The following is a 20,376-nucleotide window of genomic DNA, read 5'->3' as shown; positions in this document are numbered from 1 at the left end:
CCGCGGTGGTGGTGCTCAAGCGGCGGGTGCAGGCTGACGGTGGATCCGCGGGTTGGCGTTGATGCGGTGGACGACGCTGCGCTGGCAGTGTCTGAGGTGCTGCTGCTGCTGCTGCTGCTGCAGTCGCAGGTTGCTGCGCTGCGGATGCTGGACGAACTCACATGTGCGCTGGGCGGCGTGATGGTGATGACCTGCTGGCTGTGCTGCTCCTGTTCCTGTTCCTCCTGGTGCTGGTGCTGTTCCTCCTCTGTTCGTCGCTCCTGCTCGAGCTGCAGCCGTTCTTGTTGCAGAGCGTCGTTGCTGTCGGGGCACGCGTCGCAGGTGTGTGTGGACCGCATCCTGCTCAGGAAGGGGGCCTGCTTGCGATGCTGCTGCGCGTGCATGTCAAAATGGTGATAGCAGCCGGTGGGCTGCGGCTTCTTGTTCTGGGCGGTGGCGACGGCCTTGGTTGGCGAAGGCGATCGTGGGTAGTGCAGGCTGTGGGGGCGGGAGTCTGCCACAGACGGGCACCGAAGCCGGATGACTGCCCGTTGTTGTTGTTGTTGGTGTGACGTCTGCGCCTCAGCGTGCGCGTGCAGGCAAGGCAAGGAGGATGACCGGTGCATGGTTGGTTTGTTGAAGTGGTCTTATTGTGGCTGTGTGGTGTTCACAACGCGTGTGATGAAAGCACTTAGCCTGCGTATTGATTGGGGCGGTGCCAAGGGGAGGGGGGAGGGAAGATCACTTGTGGTGAGAATAAATGCAACCACATCAAGCCACCACACCGCTCATGAGTGTGTTTGTTCGTGCACCAGATGCAGACGCAGAGGAGGACGACGGCATTGCTGCGTTGGCTGTCTGTGTGTTGCCAGTGTGTTGGGTGTGGGCGGTGACTGACTCAGCACAAAAAAAAAAAAAACGGAGGACCGCGGTGTCCAAAAATAGGAGTGGGAGAAAATAAACAAAAGATATTGCAGGAAATTCAGCAGGCGTTTCAGTTGGTGCTGAAAATGGCCGCAACCGCAACGGCGACAGCGACAGCCAGAAATGCGGTGGCTGGCTTGGCAACAGCTGCGCCCGACGTGGACGCAAACACCACGCCCTCTGCATTATGTGTGTGTGCGTATGCATGTGTGTGCGTATGTGTGTGTGTGAGCGGAAGGGGGAGGGGGTGGAAGCACGCACACAACAGCGCAGGAGCATGCAATGCACATGTACACACACACACACACACACACACACACACACACACACACACAGACACGCACCTGTGTTGACGAGCGAAGTGACAAGGCGGGATTCAATGTTGCATTCATTGGTGCCGCGAGCAATCTTAAAGTAGCCGTCGATTCCAAAGCCAGTGCCCCAGCTGGCAATGTAGGTGCGTGGGCGCGTGTGAAAGTGAGTGAGTGTGTGAAAGTGAAAGTGAGTGAGTGAGAGAGTGCGTGAGTGAGTGAGTGAGTGTGTGAGTGTGCTGTTTGTGTGTGCGTATGTGTGGGCGGAAGAAGTGCACGTGCCATAGCGCACCTGTTCTGGACCAGCCAATATGGCGTGTTGTCCTCAACACCCCAGCCCACGATGATCACGGCGTGCCAGCCAACTGTGCACAAACAACCAGTGTGGGGAGAGCGATTCGCGCACGCAGCAGCAGCAACCAAGGCGTTGGGATGAGCTAATGCAGTCCAGAACACAAGCAGATGCACAGAAGCAAACGAAGAAGCGCAGAAAGAAAGGAAAGCAGAAGCACATATAAACAAAGACACAAACAGAGACACAGCCAGACACAAACAGACACGGACACACAAACACACAAGCTGCAGCGCAACCGACTTGAGTCACTGCCGTCGTCTGGGCACGTGTAGACGCCGCTGTCGTACTCGCCAAAGTCCTCAAACACCTCGTAGCTGGCGAGCACTGGGCCGTGTTGCATAATGTCGCGCTGCACTCCAGACAGATACACGGTGCACCGGCAAACGAATCAGCACATCGTGATGACGGTCGTCTTCTACGCACACACACACGCACGCACACACACACACACACACACACACACACACACACACACACACACACCTGGATTGTCTCAATGTCGCTGCTGCTGTGGTAGTAGCATCTGTCTCCGTTGACGGTGGCGTTTGACGTGGCAGTGCACTCGCTGACCATCGTCTGCACATCCGAGCACTCCAGCGGGTCCGTCCCGTCCTTGCTCACATACTTCACGCACAGCTCAGGCGTAATGCCTATTTTGTGTGTGTGTGTGTGTGTGTGTGTGTGTGTGTGTGTGTGTGTGTGTGTGTGTGTGTGTGTGTGTGTGTGTGTGTGTGTGTGTGTGTGTGCGTGCGTGTGTGTGTGTGTGTGTGTGTGTGTGCGTGCGTGTGCGTGCGTGTGTGTGTGAATGCTTGCGTTCACGTTTGTTGGTGTAGACAAGCCAAACGACTCTCGATACCGACACACACACCCACACGCCCCACTCAATTTCGCACGTCATCACGGACCTTCGTCTTGCATGAAGCGGAAAGCGCCGTCCGGGTAGCCGCCGTCGCAGCCGAGGGAGCAGTAGCCTGAGCAAGCACGGGCGTGAGTGAGTGAGTGAGTGAGTGTGCGTGTGTGTGTGTGAGGGTGATTGTGGCACGGCAAAACTACGCGGATGCAGAAGGCAAGTATGCAGGTCAGACACAAGAGGAGAGAAGAGGAGAAGAGGAGAGGTTAACACACGCAGTCACACATGCACACAGACACACACACGCACACACACACACACACACGCACAGATACATATGTACTCACAAGTGGAGGAAGGGGAGCTGCACCTGTCACCGGCCTTGGTGTAGCAAATCTGGTCCGTGCAGCTGACGAGCGCCTGCGGTGCAAGCTCGTAGCCCTGGCCAATCTGCTCGCTCTTGATGCACATGCGTTGGGCCAGAACACCTGCCGCGGTATTGCGTCATGCAGTAGTCGTCGTGAATGCGACATGCAGCGAGCACAGCATTGCGTCGTGTTGTTTGTGGTGGTGTTGACACTGGTCGCTTGCAGGACTGGCGTTGGCGGGCACAGGATACGGCGCAAGCGCGCAAACACGAACACACATAGACACGCACGCAGATGGTTTGGAAGCAAAGGAAGGTCAACACGCACCTGTGGTGGCAAAGGCCCAGCAGGAGCCGCAGGATCCTTGCTGGAGGATGTCTGGCTTGCACTTGCTGTATGCCTGAAGGTAGCGAGCAAATGGTCCGGCGTAAGCGAGGAGGTGGTTGTGTGTGTGTGATACGTGTGCGTTGTGTGCGTGAGAGAGAGAGTGTGTGTGTGCGTGTGTGTGTGTGTGTCTGGTAGGTGGGCAAGCAAGTGACACCAAGCTACATACCAACAACAACAACAACAACAACAACAACAACAACTTAAACAACAACAACAACAACAACAACAACAACAACAACAACAACAACAACAACTTATGTAAACAACAACAACAACTTAAACAACAACAACAACAACAACAACAATAACAACTTAAACAACAACAACAACAACAACAACAACTTAAACAACAACAACAACAACAACAACAACAGCAACAACAAACAACACACACACGCATACCTCGTGGGAGTTGTAGGAGTCTGGGATGGGCATGCTGGTGTTGAGGTTGGCGACGCTCGGGGTGGAGGCGCACAGGCCAATGTTCTCTTCGCTGGAGCCGGACAGTGCATCAAGGTCATCGCGTGCAATTGGGTTGGCGCGCGTGTTGAACTTGCGCAGCGAGTTGCCGGAAGGGCCGCTGTCGTTGTTGAGGAAGTTGGACAGCCGCCCACGGCCGCCACGGGCCTCCACGCCCACAGCGACGGCAACCGCCAGCACCAACATCATCTTCATCATCATCCTCATGTTCATCTTCATCCTCAGCATCAGCAGCACAACGCGAAAATGAAAACCGTCGTCGTTTCACTTTCTGTCCTGCCCTTGCTTGACAATTTCGCTCGCGTTGCAAATTGCAGATGACAATTGCACATGCAACTTACACAAGTTTCCACTCCGCATTCACAAGTTTTCACACAGCAGCACACACGCACGCACGCGTGTGCAACGAACCAACCAAGATGGTAAGCCTCGTTCTTCTTCCTGCTCTCGTTCTTCTTCCCCTCTCCCTGTCCTCTCCCCCCTTCCTTCCTCTGTCCAAACTGTGCATTCGAGCATGTCTGTCTTTGGCGGTATCCCCACGCCCTGACATGTTAAGCATATCAGTGAAATCAACCCACAATGGAGCGATCTCCAGTGTTGCCAGCCCTCTTTTCTTCCCGTGCTGTCAGCGCATCGAACCCGCCCCACACTCTTCGTTGTTGTGTTGTGTGCAACAAGCGTAACTTTCTTCTCTCTCTTTTTTTGTGCGTTGTTGGTTGTATTTTTGTTCCCTGCTGACTCACCACTGTCAGTGCCTTTCCTTTTGCCCTTCCACCCCGCTTTCATTTCATTCCACTCTCGCACACGCCCCACCTTGCACTGATTCACCCTCGATCGTCGCCACACCCACTCACACGCACGCACCCCTTCCCTTCCCCTCCCTTCCCCACCTCTCTCTGTGCTCACTCACCAATTGAACAGAATGCCAACAGCACCGTGTGCAGCGTGCAAGGACACGGTTCCGCGTGTCGATTTCACGCACCCAAACCTACGGGATGAGGTGACCCGGCACCTCCGGTCAGACGGCGTTGTGGTGGTGGAGAATGTCCTTTCTGCCGCCGAATGCGACGCCACCATGGAGCACCTCTTCGACTCCTTCCATGCCCTGTGCCCGGCCGTCACGCGCGACCCGGAATCGTGGCAGCGCGGCAACCTGCCGTCCGGCCCTCCCACCGTTGGCATGTACCACAGCCTGGTGGCCCAGTTCCCCATTGTCTGGCGCATCCGCAGCGACGACCGCGTGCGCGCCGTCTTCCAGCACGCCTACAGCGGCCTGCGCGGGCGCGAGATCACCCGCTTCGTCACCAGCTGCGACGGCATCAACGTCAAGCCGCCCACCGCCCCCTTTCACAACCCAGACCGCGACTGGGCCCACGTCGACCAAACCCACGACATTGACAACATCTCCAAGTGCATCCAGGGCCAGGTCGTGCTCACCAACACCACCGCCGCCTTCCGCTGCTCCCCAAAGTCCCACACCCACATGCAGGAGTTTCTTGACGCGGAGCGTGCGGGCGGCCGCAAGGTCGTCGGCGACTTTCACCTCTTCACCCGCCAGACCCTGGATGACATCAAGACGCGCGTGTGCGACGAGGGCGGCGCGTTTCAGACGTGCGTCCACACCAACAAGGGCAGCCTCATCCTCTGGCTCTCCTCCCTCGTGCACTCTGCCAAGGGCCAGGACGAGGGCGCGCCCATTGACCGCAGTGACCCCTGGTCGCAGTGGCGCGGCGTCGTGTATGTCTGCCACCGCCCACGCGAGGACGTCACGCACGAGCACACCGAGGTGCTGGAGAAGGCGTTTGAGACAAACCGGGTCACCCCGCATTGGGGCTCTTCCTTGTTCTCGCTGCCCGTTCGCCGCAGCACGAGCGAGGACACGGCGCTGCTGGCGCGCGTCTCGGAAAACCCCAAAGAGGCCTACGACATTGAGCAGCTGCGCCCGACGCGCACGCCTCGCATCAACGCCCTCTTGCTTGGCGAGGAGTGGCCCACCGACACCAGCGATCCCGACCTCGCACAGCCGCCCATCACGCACGACACACTTGTCCACTGACCGATGATTGCCTTCCTTGTATGAGTGTGTATGAGTGCGTATGAGTGTGTGTGTGTGTGCGCGCGTGTGTGAGTTCTTTGCTGACCCTTTTGCTTATTGCTGTACTTGCTCTGCCCCTTGCTTTTTGAATTTCATCCTTTCTCCCTAATCTCCCCTGCGTGCTTGCATGTGTGTGTGCGTGTTCTTGTTGTTGTTGCTGTTGGGCAACTCTTTTGTTAGCTCTTGCTCTGCCTCTTGCTGTTGTCCAACCTTTGTTCCATTCGCGTTACCTCGCTTCCCTGTGTCAATGTCATGCGTGTGTTCATGCTTGGCTTGGCCCCTTGTGTTGATTGCGCCCACTTGCCCCCACTTGCTTTGCCCCTGCCTTTCTTTCGTGCTTTCTTCCGCCCTCACTGCTTCCTTGCATGTGTGGTGTCAATTTCATTTCGTTACCTCTTGTTTTCACAGTGTCTGAGTCACATAAACAAGCACGCACCAAGCACCAAGTCCAGCCAGCGTTTAACATTAACAGCACGTGTTGCCAACAACCACCACCTGCTCGCTGCGTTTGTCTGTGAAGGGAGGGTGAGGAAAGAAAGCGAACCAGACCAAGCAAAGCGCCGGCCTGCTTGCGTGCTTGCGCTTGAGGTGAGGTGGAAACGTAACAGAGAAGCAAGGATGAACGATGGAGAGTGGCAAGAGAAGCAGTTAAAGGACGACAAAACACTAAAGTAACCGTGGTGGCAAAGTCAACAAAACGCGACAGGGAATGAGCGAAAAGTGCGTGTGTATGTAAAGTGTGTGTGTGTGTATGTGAAGTGGGTGCGGTTTGGTGGAGGTGACATCAAGCTAGCTAGCCACAACAATCACTGAAGAACGCAGTTGCTCCTCTGCTTCGTCTCCGCAACCTGTGATGGAACGGAACAGCGCGTGTGATGGAGGCGGTTGTGTCAGCGGCGACTCAACGAATCAAAACGAACAACGCAGTTAAGCACACAAGGCAATCCAGAACACACATAGACAGACAGACAGACAGACAGACAGACATACAGACACAACCCCACCACACACATGCACACGTGTACACAGACGTAAACGCACACCCACACATATATGGACTCACATGAGCCAAGGCCTCCTGCACGGTGAGTTCGCCACGCTTGACGAGGTTGAGCAGCGCAACGCGGCGGCTCTCATCCAGCGCTGCAGGAGACACGCAGGAATGCAGGAACGCAAGGGGAGTGGCGTAAGAAAGGAGGGCAGTGGCATGCATGACGGTCGTCATCGCGCGCGCACACACACACGCACACAGCGCAGCTCAAACGTACAGAGGAGATCTTCGGGTCGCAGCACTTGACCGTCGACGTCAATGGCGCCCATGTTGTCGGCGTGCTCCAGCCGCAATGACTTGGACGCTTTCCGAACTGTGAAAGAAACAAAACAACACAACAGCAACAGTGTGAGCAAACACACACATGCACACGCACACGCACACATGCACACGCACACATGCACACGCACACGCACACATGCACACGCACACGCACACACACACACACACACACACACACACACACACACACACACACACACACACACACACACACGCGCGCGCGCGCGCAAAAGACGCACTGGGCACCGACCTGATTTGCGCCATTCCAGTTTCTGCGCCTCTGATATCGCGCGTCGGTTCCCGCGCTTCGTGCTGTCCTTGCGCATGGACACGCCCTCCCGCTGCCTGCTGTCAATGTTCTCCTCCCCATCGTCGTCATCATCGTCGTCATCATCGACAGCACCTTCGGCGTTGTCATGGCCACCGCGAGCGCCTGCGCGGTGGCTGTCCGGGCTGGTGCCTGCGCCGTTGCTTGCACCGCTGCTGGCGGACGAGCCAGAGACCATCAGCACGCCCGAGAGCGCCTCCACTTCCTCGGCAGTCGCGCGTTTGCGGGCTGAGCTGGTCCGCCGCCGCCCATCAACACCTGCAATGACGGGGTGCGAGAGAGAATAAGAAGAGGAAGAGGAAGAGAAGAAGAAGAAGAAGAAGAAGACAAAGAGGCAAGGGGTAAGATGAAAGATAATGAATGCCATTCGCAAACTCACAGTCCAGCATAGAACAAGCAGGCGAAACCCAGCCAAGCAAACACACAAAGCCCCCCCCCCCCCGGAAAAAAAATACCGAAGCACACGTACGAACACTGCGATCACACATCGACAGACATAAGCACAGCAGACACATGAGCAGCACACTGAAAGGCACTACAGCACCTCCTAGGACGTCGTTGTCGGTCGAACTGGTCAGCATGTCTGTGACAGACTCCTCCCGTTCCAGGAACCCGTTGAGATCTGCCAGTGCATCCATCGCTTCCCGAAACTCGGGCAGCACAGGTGCCTCCTTCTTGTTACCGCCACGCACCAGCTTTCGCCTCCGCGGGCCTGCGGGCTTGGCTGCCGACGCTGGTGACGACGATGACGCTGATGCTGACGGTGTCGGGCCGTTGGCCGCTTTGCCGGCTGCAGCGGACGTGGCTGCGTGGTGTCGTGGGATGGGCTTCTCCTCTGAAACACTCAGCTCATCGTCCATGGACACGGTGCGCTGGTGCGTGTGCGCTGCCGGGTTGAAGATGTTCGTGCGAATCTCTCCGCTGCCAGCACTGCTCGTCGCCGCATCCAGGCGCGAAGCACCATCACCATCACCACCATCACCACCATCATCACCGTCATCACCGTCATGAGTGGATGCACTGCCGCCCTCGCTCTTCATCACCGCTGCACGCGCCGCTGCCAGAGGCGACGGCACCTTGCCTGCAGCCACGGGCCCGGCCTGTGGCACATCGTCCGTAGATGAGCAGTTCTCGTTGGAGTCCGTGGGCCGCGACCGCCCGAGTTTGATGCGCACCGTGTTCTGCCAGGGATTCAGATGTGACTCCAAGTCCTCCAGCGCGGACATGGCGTCCGCAAACTCCGGCAGCACCTTTGGCTTGTGGGCGTTGCCGCCACGCACCAGCTTGCGTCGCCTCGGCTTCGGCTCATCCGCACTCCCAGCCACCGCCATGGTTGCTGTCGCTGTTGTTGTTGTTGTTGTGGTTGTTGTTGCGGTTGTTCCTGAGGCTGTTGCTGTGGTCGCTGTTGTGGTGGTGGCTCTTGCTGTGGCTGCTGCTGCGACGGTCGGTGTCGCTGGCTGCGACGTTGTGGATGAGGACCCAAGTTCGCCGCCAATGGAGATGGTGGACGTCCCTTTCGTCTCCGCAGACAGCTGCCCTGCCCGCCGCGCTGGTTTCGGCGACACCGGTGGCGGCGTTCGCCCCTCACCGCCGCGATCCGTCTTGTCATCGCTGCTGCTGTCGCCATCATGCCTTCTCTCGTTTGCGGCATCGTCTGTCTTCGCGCTGCCAGCGTTGTCATCACCACTTGGGCGCGTGTCTTCGGCGTGTGCCCCGGCCTGCACGGGCCCGGCAACGGCAACAGCGGACGGGGCACTGCGCGACGGGCGAATGCGCACCGTTGACGTCCACGGATCAAGGTACTTCTCCAGGTCCGCTAGCGCATCGACAGCCTGCTTGAACTCCGGCAGCACAGGTGCTTCCTTCTTGTTCCCGCCGCGCACCAGCTTTCGCCTCCGCGGCGCGCCGTCTCCTGCTGTTGTCTGTCGCCGTGCTGGTGCTGGCGCTGGTGCTGCTGGTGCTGGTGCTGGTGTTGATGTTTCGCTCGCCTTTGCCGCCGCTGCAGTCGCCGCTGTTGCTGCCTGCCCCTGCTGTTGTTGTTGTTGCTGCTGCTGCTGTGGTCGGTGTGTTGGTGTGGGCACGCCCGTGGACACTGTGGCTGAGCGGCCCGTGCGCGGCTTTGGCTTTGGTCGCGGCTTCGGTTTCGGAACGGGCGCACCGGGCGTTGCTGTAGCAGCTGTTGTTGCAGAGGCTGCAGACGACGCCAGCGACGACGACGATGACGACGAGAGGAGAGACGGCGATGCTGCTCGGAGCTGTGATGACGGCCGTGGCTTCACCGGTGGAGGCACAGGCGACTTGGTGCTCTTGCGGCGCTCAACGCGCTCAGATGAAGCTGCAGCTGATGTTGATGTTGATGATGTTGTTGATGCTGGTGTGGCTGTATCATTGGAGGAAGGCTTGGTTTTGGGCGGTGAGGAAGCAGGCGAGCTCTTCTTGAACAGGCCCAGGAAACCGCCACCACGCTTCGCTGTTGAGGTCTTGTCCTCAGCTGCCTGCGCCTGCGCCTCCTGTTCTTCCTTCTTCTTGGCTTCATTTTCTTGCTGCTGCTGCTGCTGCTGCTGCTGCTTCTTCTTCTTCTGTTCCTCGGCGTCATCCTCCTTCTTCGTCGCGGTGGGCGTGGTGCCGAACAGACCACCGCCGCCGCCACCGCCAAACGCAAACGAGCCAAAGTCGAGCGCCTGCACACGTTCGTTGCACGCGTCCAGCTCCTTCGTCAGCTCCTCGTCGCGCTTGCGCTTCTGCTGCTCCTCATACTCCTGAATCTCCCTCAGCTTGCGCATGTGTTCCTCCTCCTCCTGGCGGCGCTGCCTCTCGTGCTCTTCCTTCAGCTGCTGCTGCCGCCGCTGTTCTGCCAAGCGCCGCTCGGCAGCGCGCATACGAAGCTCTTCGCGCTCCTCGGGGCTCAGGTCCTCGTCATCAAACACAAGCGCAAACGCATCGCCATCCTCCTCGTCCGTATCGTCGCCGCCTGCACACGCGAGCATCGTGTTTTGTTGAGGGGAAAAAGAGTGAAGGTGGGGAAGGGGGCGTGTCGGTGAGGGAGGTGCAAGGTGCAGGTGATTGTGGTCACATTCGTCGAAGTGGTCTTGCTCATCAACATGGATGAACAACATGTGCACACACACACACACACACATGCACATGCACATGCACACACACACACATGCACATGCACACACACACACACACGCGCGCGCGCGCGCGCACACACACCTGCGCCGAGCCGTTTGCCGTGTTTGGGGCCAACGGTGCCGACGACGGAGCCAATAGAGACGATGCTGTCCCGCCTGCTGTTCTTCTTTGCCTTCATGTACTCTTCCTCCAGGCGTTTCCTGCGCTCGTCCCTCTCCCTCTGCTCTGCCTCTTGTTGTGCGCGTTCTTCTTCTGCTCGCTTCTCCTCGTCCGCCCGCTCCCGCTGCACCCGCTCCTCGAGCTCACGCCGCGCCTCCTCCTCCGCCGCAAGCGCAGCCTGGCGCGCAGCCTGTGGCAGTTGGTGTGCGGTGTGGGCGTTGTGCGTGCGTGTGTGTGTGTGTGTTGGTAACGATGAGGAAAGGAATGAGAGTTACTATCATTGCGTGTGCACGTACACACTGACACAGCACACGACAGATGTGGAGTTGAGCGGCCTCACCTCTGCGCGCTCTTTGGCGAGCTGGGCGTCGCGCAGCTGCTTGCGCTTCAGCGTGGCGGCCTCGGCCTGGCATTCAAAGCGGTTGCGCATGTGCAGTGAGAACAGGAAGATGGCGCTGACTTGCCATGGGCACAAGAACAAGGACATGCTCGAACGCCACGACGAATCATGCTCAACACAAAGCCGCGTGTACTCCGACAAAACCGCCACAAGCGAACGCAACACACACACACACACACACACGCACGCACACACACACACACACACACACACACATACACACACACACACAAAGAGCAAGCTGCGGAGAAGACATTACCGCGGCAGCACGGCGTGCGACCTCTTCTGCTTCCCGCGCCGCCGCTTCAGCCGCTTCCCGCTCTTTGCGGACTGGTGTGGTGGGGTGGGGAAAATTGGACAGAGGATGATGGTGTTTGAGCGAAGAACAGCCACATACACATGCATACACGCATGCATAACAAGTACTTCTCCTCACACACACCACACACACACATTCGCACACACACATTCGCACACACGCACACACGCACACACGCACACACACACACGACAACATGTGAGTACGCACTTCGCTCCTGCGCGATGCGTTCTGCCTCTTCGCGCTCCCTGCGTGCGCGTTCTTCGGCCTCGCGTCTCTCCTTCTCCTTCTTCAGGCGGGCCAGGGCGCGCACAGCCAGCAGCCGGCGCGCATTCTTCGTCAGCACCGTGGCCATCGCCACCTGCTTCTCCATCAGCAGCATCAGCTTCTCGCCGTGGTAGTACTTCAGGAACACAAGCGTCAGCCCTGGTGTCCACGGCACAACAGAGGTGAAGGATGTGTGCGTGTGTGCGTGTGTGTGTGTGTGTGTGTGTGTGTGTGTGTGTGTGTGAGGCAAGGTAGTATGTGAAGGAAAGACCGAACATGCACAGACAGCTCAAGAAGCAGGGCACACTCGCACACAGAGCGGCAATGTGTGTCTGTGTGTACAAGTGTGTGTGCATGTGTGTGTGTATGTGTGTGTACAAGTGTGTGTGCATGTGTGTATTTACCGAGCTGTGCGCCCTTGAGGCTGCATCGCTTGATGATGCGCTGGCAGGCCACCCTGAGCTCGCTCGTGTCCTCAACCTCCGTCCAGTCCCGCAGTTCAGAGCCTTTGAACCCAAGCGTCTGGTACCTGCAGTGGAGGAAGAGGAGAGGGGATGATGCGAAGGGAGGACGGGATGAGGGGGACGGGTGGTGGTAATGTTGCAACGCCGCAGACGTCAGTGGATACAAAGAGTGTCACACAACAAACGGCAACAACAGCAGCAACCATAAGTACACACACGCACACACACACAGCACAGCACACACACACGCACAGCACAGCACACACAGCCACAGCCACAGTCGCGTACTTGTTGAGGAAGTCTGCAAAGGGCATACGGATGGAGAAGCCGTCACGGCGAATGCGTGTCGTCTCCAGGACGCCCGTGTATCGCAGCTGCTGCTTCACCCGCTCCCCGACAAAGCTGTGCGCGATCTTCTGGTCGTTGGGCTTGATGCACCTGTGCAGAAAATGCGCGCGCGCGCGCGTGTGAGTGTGGCGGGGTGAATGCGTTGGAATTGTCAAGTGAGACAAAATTCAAGTCTACCACATAGTTGTGTACACACACACACACACACACACACACACACACACACACACACACACACGCACACACACACGCACGCACGAGCATGCCATTTGCGTGTGTGCCTGTACGCACCGGACAAAGTGTGGTTGTGCATGCTGCATCTTGTGCATGAGGTCCAGGAGCGAGTTTTTGAAATTGGCGGACACGGAGAGCTTTGCGTTGTCTCTCAGAGTCGGACGGCGCCTACCACTAGCACGGCTGCTGCCTGGCGGGCGGCGCATTGAGCCCGTACGCGTCATCTTCTCCCGGAACAGATTGGCCAGAAACACGAAGCGCGACTCCCGCATGTTCGTGATGACTGTAACGTATTGGGGCGTGGGAGTGGGTGAGTGGGTGAGTGGGGGAGTGAGTGTACATGTGCGCGAGTGTATGCGCGCATGGGTGAATGTGTTGCGTGTAGGAGTGTGTGAGTGTGAGCGCGCGCGTTTGAGTGCGAGTGCACTGTGATGTTGAAGCGCGAGTTCAAGACTGTCGCGTTGTGCACACCAAACCGCCACATCCCCAAGACCACCTAGCAACACAAGAGCACGACACCAACCGAGCTGGGACAGCGTGTCGCGGTTCTTCTCCAGGAAGGAGTGGCAGTCGTACACGACGTTGCCTGCGTAGTGGTGGATGACGAAGAACGGTCCAAACCCCTTTGTCTCCGAGGGCGTGATTGTGTCTCCCTTGCGCCCGCGCATCGCTATTGTCGGTCGCCGCTGGTGGCTCGTCTCAGGCAGCTGAAGGGGGGGGGGCAGGGGTAGAAGAGGGATTTGGTTGAGATGTGATGTTGGTGGAGGTGTGCATGTGTGTGTGTGTGTGCGTGTGTGCATATGCGCGTGTACGCGCGTGTGTGTGCACGAAGCAAAGAATATGCAGTGGAGTGTGGACGTTAAAGTACGCACCGAGAGCCCTTTCCAAGCACATGAGTCCTTGGCCTTGATGAACTTGCGATGCTGCAGACCACAAGCGGCAGGACGACACCCATCAGCAACGACAGAGTGAGCGCACACAAAATGCGCACAATCAGTATGGACACACAGACACACACGCACACAACACGAGACGCACACAGTGCACACAGACACACACAACACGAGACGCACACACACGCACACAACACGAGACGCACACACACGCACACAACACGAGACGCACACACACAGTGCACACACACACACGCACAACACGAGGCGCACGACGCACCAGGCTGGTTGGGGAGGCGCGGGGGAAATTTGACTCCTCATCAAGGAGCGCAAAGAGGCCGAGGGGTTTGCCGAGAATCATGTCAAGCAGACCCGCATTGTCCTTGTACCTGCATCAATCGACACGGCATTGGGGAGTGAGTGGATGAATGATGAGTAGAAGGTCTGGCAGAGGATGGGGAGAAGCGGTGATCAAGCACACACACACACACATGTACACACACGCATGCGCACAAACACAACAAACAGCAAGGGAGCGCGCACTTGATGGCTGTGAGCGGGAGTGCCTCCTCCTCGTAGAGACTTTGTTCCCAGGCGAAGATGTGCTGGTTGAAGTAATACTGCAGCTGCTCGTTGGCCGTGTTGATGCAAAACTGCTCAAACGAGTTGTTCTCAAAGTTCTCAAAGCCAAAAATGTCCAGGATGCCAACCTGAGAGAATTGTGCGCGTCGGTGTGTGTGTGTGTGTGCGTGTGTGCGTGTGTGTGCGTGTATGTGTGTGTGTGTGTGTGTATGTGTGCGTGTGAGTGAGTGTGCAAGTGCGTGAGAGAAAGATGTGCGGGATTGTGAGTGTTTGCGCTTGTGCGCATGTGTACATGTGTGCAGGCGATTATGTACATGGTTGGAATGTCTGACAACAACGTGCGCGGGAAGCAGTTGACCACACACACGCACACAGACACAGACACAGACACACACACACACACACACGTGTACACACCTCTGAGATGCCGCCTTGGATGCTCTTTGAGCGCTCGTATGCCGGGCCGCGCGGTTTCAGCAGCGCATTCGCTTTGCTCACAATCCACGCAAACAGCCGCCCGTACATTGCCTGAAGGAGGGATGGGTGCATGTTCGTATGAGTGAAGAAGGTGCGATGCGAAGGGGAAACAAAACAAAAAAAAGGGGGGGGGGAAGGTTGTACACAAGCACGCACGCACACACACACACACACACACACACACACACACACACACACACACACGCACAAGCACACGACCATCACGACCATCACGACCTTTGCAAGTGCGTCGCGGTTGTCCTCGGCCTTTTCGACGTTGAAGTTTTTCCTGAGGAGCTCGCCGCGCATCACTGTCGTCGTCGACACCAGCATCGGGCACAGCGTGTCCACAGGCAGCCCCAGCAGATGCGCAACTGGGCCGTGCGTGCGTGCGTGTGTGTGTATGTGTGTGTGTGCGTGTGTGTGTGTGTGTGAGCAATTAAAGAACAAAATACCTATACACACATGCACGCACACACAGACAGAGACACAGACACACACGACGTCACGGGTACCCACCTGTCTTGATGGGGCTGTCTGTTGAGATTTCAGCAAAGCTTGAGTCTGCCTCGTAGAAGTCCACATTTCCAAGATGCAACACAGCCGCAATGATGCCGTGCATGGACTACGTGCGCCGACCAAAAGCATGCGCATATGTGTGTGTTTGCGGTCAGAACGAAGTTAAGGTGTGTCGAGAGACCAAACGCGTGCACATCGCGGAACGGCGATGCGAGCAAGGAACAACGTGCGCATGCACATGCCCACACACCTCTGCTTCCTCGTGGGTGAAACCGATTCCCTCCATGACCTCCAGCAGGCTGTGGTACTGCGCAGTCAGCGCAGGCACATCTAACACAAAGACACACCAACAACAGCATAAAGAGTTGGAATTTCCATGGTTGTGGCTGTGTGAGCAGGTGGGGCGAGGGAGGGGGTTCGCAAACGAATACACAGGCGGTACACACGGGGAAACCAACCCAATTCCACCACACACACACAACGCAACAGACACACACACAGACACACACACACACACAGACACACACGTACACACACAGACACACACACACACACACAACGCAACACGGCACCATCCTGCATGCCACCACCACCACCACGGCGCGCACCAAGGTCGATGGCCACATCGCGGGTGAGGTGCTTGTGGCCGCCGCGCAGGTAGTGGAAGTCGGTGATGTCTGAGAAGCCAAAGCGCTCCTTGGTGTCCTGCGGAGCGCCGCCGAAGATGTAGTAGAAGACGTGGAAGTTCTGCTCGCCGTCCGCCTGCCGCACGACACGCGACTTCTCCAGAAGATACTCGGCCAGGTGCGCACCGAGCACCTGAGGGATGGGGTGGAGCATGGAGGGGGTGGGGTTTGAGCATGGTTGTGTGGTTGTGGTTGTGTGTGTGTGTGTGTGTGTGTGTGTGTGTGTGTGTGTGAGGGAGGGAGGGTGTGATGGAGTGTATGCAGCTGCGTAAAAGTGCAACTTTGCAAGTGTTCTTGTTGTGGCAATGCACAGGCGCGACCACACATGCTGGAAAGACAACCCCAGCACACACACACACACACACACACACACACACACACACACACACACACACACACACACACACCAGCACACATTGGCGACACTCATTCGCCCGCACGAGTGAGCAGTGCGCACCTCGCCAAAGTAGCCAAACTTGATCTCCAGGAATTTTCCAAAGCGCGACGAGTTGTCGTTGATGACCGTCTTGGCATTGCCAAACGCCTCGAGCAGCGGGTTCACCTGCGGGTGGCGCGGTGGATATGTTGTATTGCGTGCGAGTGAGAGAGAGAGAGAGAGCGGGTGTTGTGTGTGCATGTGTGTGTTCAAAGGTGAAGGGTGAACACGTTCGTTCGATGGAGGAGACGCGGTGTAGAAAGCTTGGACAAACTCACACACACACACACACACACACACACAACTTAACGCATGCAAACAACAGCAGGAACAGCAGCACACAAGGCCGCACCTCCACGATGCGCTGCTCGAGGGCGCCGGTGCCTTTGCACATGGACAGGAGATGCTCCACAATCAACTTGGCCGTCTCTGTCTTTCCCGCGCCGCTCTCCCCGCTAATCACGCAGCACTGCACACGCGCACACGCGAACGGCAGGCAGGCAGGCGTGTGTTGTGTATATGTGATATTGTGTGTGTGTGTGTGTGTGTGAGTGTGTGTGTGTTATCTGTGGTTTAGCGAGCGTCATCACATGCACAGCAACGAGGACAGCACCAATTCACACGTGCCAGACACATCGTGACACACACACCTGGTTTTTGTGGTTTGCGAGGAGCATCTTGTATGCGCTCTGTGCCACGCGGAAGACGTGTGGGATGTCACATGGCGGCGACGTGTGCAGATAGCGGTGATTCGCCTCCTCTCTGAAGCATCAGTCATCCATGCATATGCACATACGCGTGCAAACATACATGCGTGAGGACTACAGGCACAGCGCGAACACACACACAGACACACAGAGACACGGACACACAGGCACACACACAACAGAAGTCACCACGTGAGCGAGCAGCGCAGCACGTGCATACCCGTAGAGGCCGGATATGGAGTGAAAAGGATTGACGGCAATCAGGATGTCGCCGACGTTTGTGTAGATGAGGTCGTACAGATACCTACGCAGAGCACACGAGACACGAAGGAGAACAGAAACGTGTGGGAAACACACATGCAAGGATGTTCAACCGCTTTCGTACACACACACACCCACACACGTGCAGACACACACCCACACACGTGCAGACACACACACACACAACCATGGTGCCTTCCTCAAACACTCACACACATATCCCCTACCCCCACAAACCTGAGCTTGAGCTCCTTGAGGATGTTCTCTTCGTTGAGCTCGGAGAGCCGCGCAAGGTCCTGGGTGCCGTGGCGGTCGTCGAGCGGATCTGGCGCTGCATCGACCACGGACTCCACAGAGAGGCCCGAGATCTTGGAGAAGCGCCGCAGCGACGCCATCTTGTCCTTCGGCTCCATGCCCACCGTGATGGTTGGCCGGCTCTTTGGCCGGAACACCACCGACATGGCTGGTGCTACTGGTTCAGAATACGGGAATCGCGGTTCACAGGGGAGTGGGGGAGTGGGATTGCTCGCAACAAGAAGGAGCTGCCTGTTTCGTGTGCGTGTGTGCTTGGTGTGTGTGGGTTTGCCTCTTGTTTCAAACGTCTCCAATGACAATGACAATGCCGATGGCGATGTGGATGATGCTGAGCTGTACACGTACAGCTCGCTTTCTGTCTGTGGCTCGGGCTGTGGCTGTGGCTGTGCCACACAACTCCAGTGCCTTGTGCCGGCTGTTGGCTTGGTTTACCGTGCAGGTTGCAGGTTGTTGTTGTTGCTGTTCTTCGTCTTCTTTGCTCGCCAACAAGGCGCACCAATCAAATCACTCTCCTCTCAGTCAGCCCACTATCGCATCCGCAACACACCAACAGAAGCCAACGTTGTTGTGTGTGTGTGCGAAAAAAACGGATCTGTCTGTGCTTCTTCTTCTTCTTCTTCTTTCTTGCTTGCTTGCTTGTTGTCAGTTTTTGGTTTGTTTGTGTTGAGGGGGGCGGAGGCGAGAGCAGAGTATACGATTCGTTGTTGCGCTGCAAAAGGGAACTGTGCGCTTAGTGCGCAGTAAGACTACGCAGGCGGCGCTATCCACCATCATCGCATTCCGCCACACACAAACACGACAACAATCAGCAACGCACTCATCCTTCCAGCCAACGAGGACTGCCATCACCACCGACCCACCCAGACAAGACTCTCTCTTTGAAGCACAAAGCGGAGGAGCACACAGCGACAAACAGCCATGGCAGAGGGCATCCATGAGGTCAAGTACGACGACGGTGACATCTACAAGGGTGAGTGCGAATGGCAGCTTGATGGTGGAAGCAGGGAAGGACGCGAAGGTGGGGGAAAGGGGCGATGGAAACAGTGGCGCTTGTCTTCTTGTCATGTGTTAACTCCTTGGTGATTTGGATGCGCGATGTTGATCAGGTCACTGGAACGGCGATGGCAAGCGCGATGGCCTTGGCGTGGTATGTGTACCTGTGTGTGTGTATGAGGAGGAAGGAGGGGAGGATTGATCCGTGTGCTCTTTGGTTGGCTGATTTGCGCGCGTGTGTGTGCGTGTGTGCGTGTGTGCGTGCGTGTGTGTGTGTGTGTGTGCCCTTGCGTGCGTGTGTATGTGTATGTGTGTGTGCCGTGTGTATGTGTACGTGTGTGTGTGTGTTTCAGTTGCATTGTGCCTTAATGTCTCCAGCTCATTCGCATCGACTCTGATTCTTGTATTTTTGTAACAGCTCAAGTTTGCAGATGACACGACGTACAAGGGCGAGTTCTCCAACGGCATGAACAGCGGCTACGGCGTGCTCACCTTTGCTGATGGGGTGCGTATCACATGCATGTGTACGCAATGTGTATGTGTGTGTGTGTGCAATGTGTGTGTGTGTGTGTGTGTGCAATGTGTGTGCACTTGAATTCTGTGCAGATGCTCTTTGTGTGCGCTTGGTGTGCAGCTTGGCCTGCCAACACTGTTACTCACCCCCGTCCTCCGCACGCATGCGCACGTGCACACGCTTTCTTTGGTGGCTTTTATCTGCAGTCCAAGTATGAGGGCCAGTTCTCGGACGGCAAGTACCACGGCTACGGTGTGTTCTCGGGCAAGGACGGCATGAAATACGAGGGAGAGTTCAACGACGGCAAGGTGCGCCCCCGTGTGTATGCACATGTGTGCATGTGTGTATGTGTGTGCATGGAACGCTAGATTTCGTGCGAGTCAAACAACCCCTGAACATGCATCAACTCAACCGCAAACACCCACCCACACACACACACACACACACACACACACACACACACACACACACACACACACACACACACACACACACACACACACACACACACACACACACACACACACACACACACACACACACACACACACACACAAAACCGTGTGCAGGCCAACGGTGCGGGGAAGGTGACGTTCCCTGACGGCAGCCCCGGGCGCCCGCGACAGGAGGGCACGTTCCAGGACCGCAAGCTGGTGACCGGCGGCAAGCAGGCCGCAGCGGTGCGCCAGGCACAGGATGCACAGCAGATGGCGCAACAGAAGGCAAGCGAGGCAGCGGCACTCAAGTGAAGTGCGGCGGTGGCGACTGATGGTGATTGATGATGATTGACTGTGACTGATGGTGGTGATGTGCATGGAACAGGGGTTTCTTGGTTGGTTGGTTGGTTGGTTGGTGGAGGAAAGGTCTTTCTTTGACAGTGATGATGGTGATGATGATCCTTGATTTGCGGTCGTTGGTGGACCATGTGATGTGGGGGCGGCTGCTGTAGCGTTGGCCTCTCTGGACTTTGTCATTCACATTGCTAGTAGTGCGTGCGTGGGAGTGCTGTTGTTGCGGTCCTTGTTGTCTGTGAGGAGGTGTCAAGTAGGCACTGGTTGTGGGTGTCGTCGTCGTGTCCTGTTGTTGTTGTTGTTGTTGTTGTTGTTGATGTTGTGTTTCTTTCTCCTCCACAGTCCAATACAATACACACTGCAAAGAAGCACACGCATCAGTGCGTGTATGTGTGTGCAATTCATTGCCGCACGCACACACACACGCACACACACACGCACGCACACACACACACGGTTCCACACC

General features: G+C 56.9%; 5 protein-coding genes across 5 annotated transcripts in view; 2 read left to right on the top strand and 3 right to left on the bottom strand.

The window, feature by feature from the left end:
• PTSG_12660 (uncharacterized protein) overlaps positions 1–605 on the bottom strand; it is a gene marked incomplete at its 5' end in the record, with an annotated part of 2,437 nt that extends 1,832 nt beyond the window's left edge. The window contains one exon of the mRNA XM_004991696.1: positions 39–605. Within this exon, the coding sequence (XP_004991753.1) occupies positions 39–605 (567 nt within the window). The remainder of the gene's footprint in view (positions 1–38) is intronic.
• A 368-nt stretch (positions 606–973) lies between these two features.
• Positions 974–3,882, bottom strand: PTSG_07950 (uncharacterized protein; the record flags this gene model as incomplete). Its single annotated transcript, XM_004991695.1, has 9 exons — positions 974–1,083; positions 1,248–1,348; positions 1,507–1,579; positions 1,810–1,918; positions 2,053–2,219; positions 2,475–2,540; positions 2,767–2,907; positions 3,115–3,187; positions 3,577–3,882. The coding sequence occupies 9 exons, from the start codon at positions 3,880–3,882 to the stop codon at positions 974–976; spliced, it is 1,146 nt and encodes a 381-aa protein (XP_004991752.1).
• A 126-nt stretch (positions 3,883–4,008) lies between these two features.
• PTSG_07949 (uncharacterized protein) lies at positions 4,009–6,202 on the top strand. Its single transcript, XM_004991694.1, has one exon. The coding sequence runs from the start codon at positions 4,577–4,579 to the stop codon at positions 5,708–5,710; it is 1,134 nt and encodes a 377-aa protein (XP_004991751.1). The 5' UTR covers positions 4,009–4,576; the 3' UTR covers positions 5,711–6,202.
• Positions 6,118–18,250, bottom strand: PTSG_07948 (uncharacterized protein). Its single transcript, XM_004991693.1, has 26 exons — positions 17,535–18,250; positions 17,257–17,340; positions 16,980–17,091; positions 16,682–16,798; positions 16,351–16,455; positions 15,816–16,026; positions 15,458–15,537; positions 15,208–15,313; positions 14,926–15,062; positions 14,629–14,739; positions 14,173–14,339; positions 13,910–14,018; positions 13,609–13,659; positions 13,260–13,443; positions 12,794–13,019; positions 12,443–12,592; positions 12,095–12,219; positions 11,634–11,849; positions 11,364–11,434; positions 11,045–11,110; positions 10,627–10,894; positions 7,955–10,381; positions 7,333–7,668; positions 7,018–7,113; positions 6,813–6,892; positions 6,118–6,597 (listed from the first exon to the last, which is right to left on the bottom strand). Exons 1-26 carry the CDS (start codon positions 17,756–17,758, stop codon positions 6,556–6,558), a joined length of 5,901 nt encoding a protein of 1,966 aa, XP_004991750.1. The 5' UTR covers positions 17,759–18,250; the 3' UTR covers positions 6,118–6,555.
• A 14-nt stretch (positions 18,251–18,264) lies between these two features.
• On the top strand, positions 18,265–20,283 carry PTSG_07947 (MORN repeat-containing protein 4). Its single transcript, XM_004991692.1, has 5 exons — positions 18,265–18,582; positions 18,719–18,759; positions 19,024–19,110; positions 19,326–19,427; positions 19,689–20,283. Exons 1-5 carry the CDS (start codon positions 18,531–18,533, stop codon positions 19,866–19,868), a joined length of 462 nt encoding a protein of 153 aa, XP_004991749.1. The 5' UTR covers positions 18,265–18,530; the 3' UTR covers positions 19,869–20,283.
• Positions 20,284–20,376: the final 93 nt, after the last annotated feature.

The sequence above is a fragment of the Salpingoeca rosetta genome (assembly GCF_000188695.1).
Source record: "Salpingoeca rosetta unplaced genomic scaffold supercont1.19, whole genome shotgun sequence".
Lineage (NCBI taxonomy): Eukaryota > Choanoflagellata > Craspedida > Salpingoecidae > Salpingoeca > Salpingoeca rosetta.
This window is presented reverse-complemented; position numbering and strand designations above follow the sequence as displayed.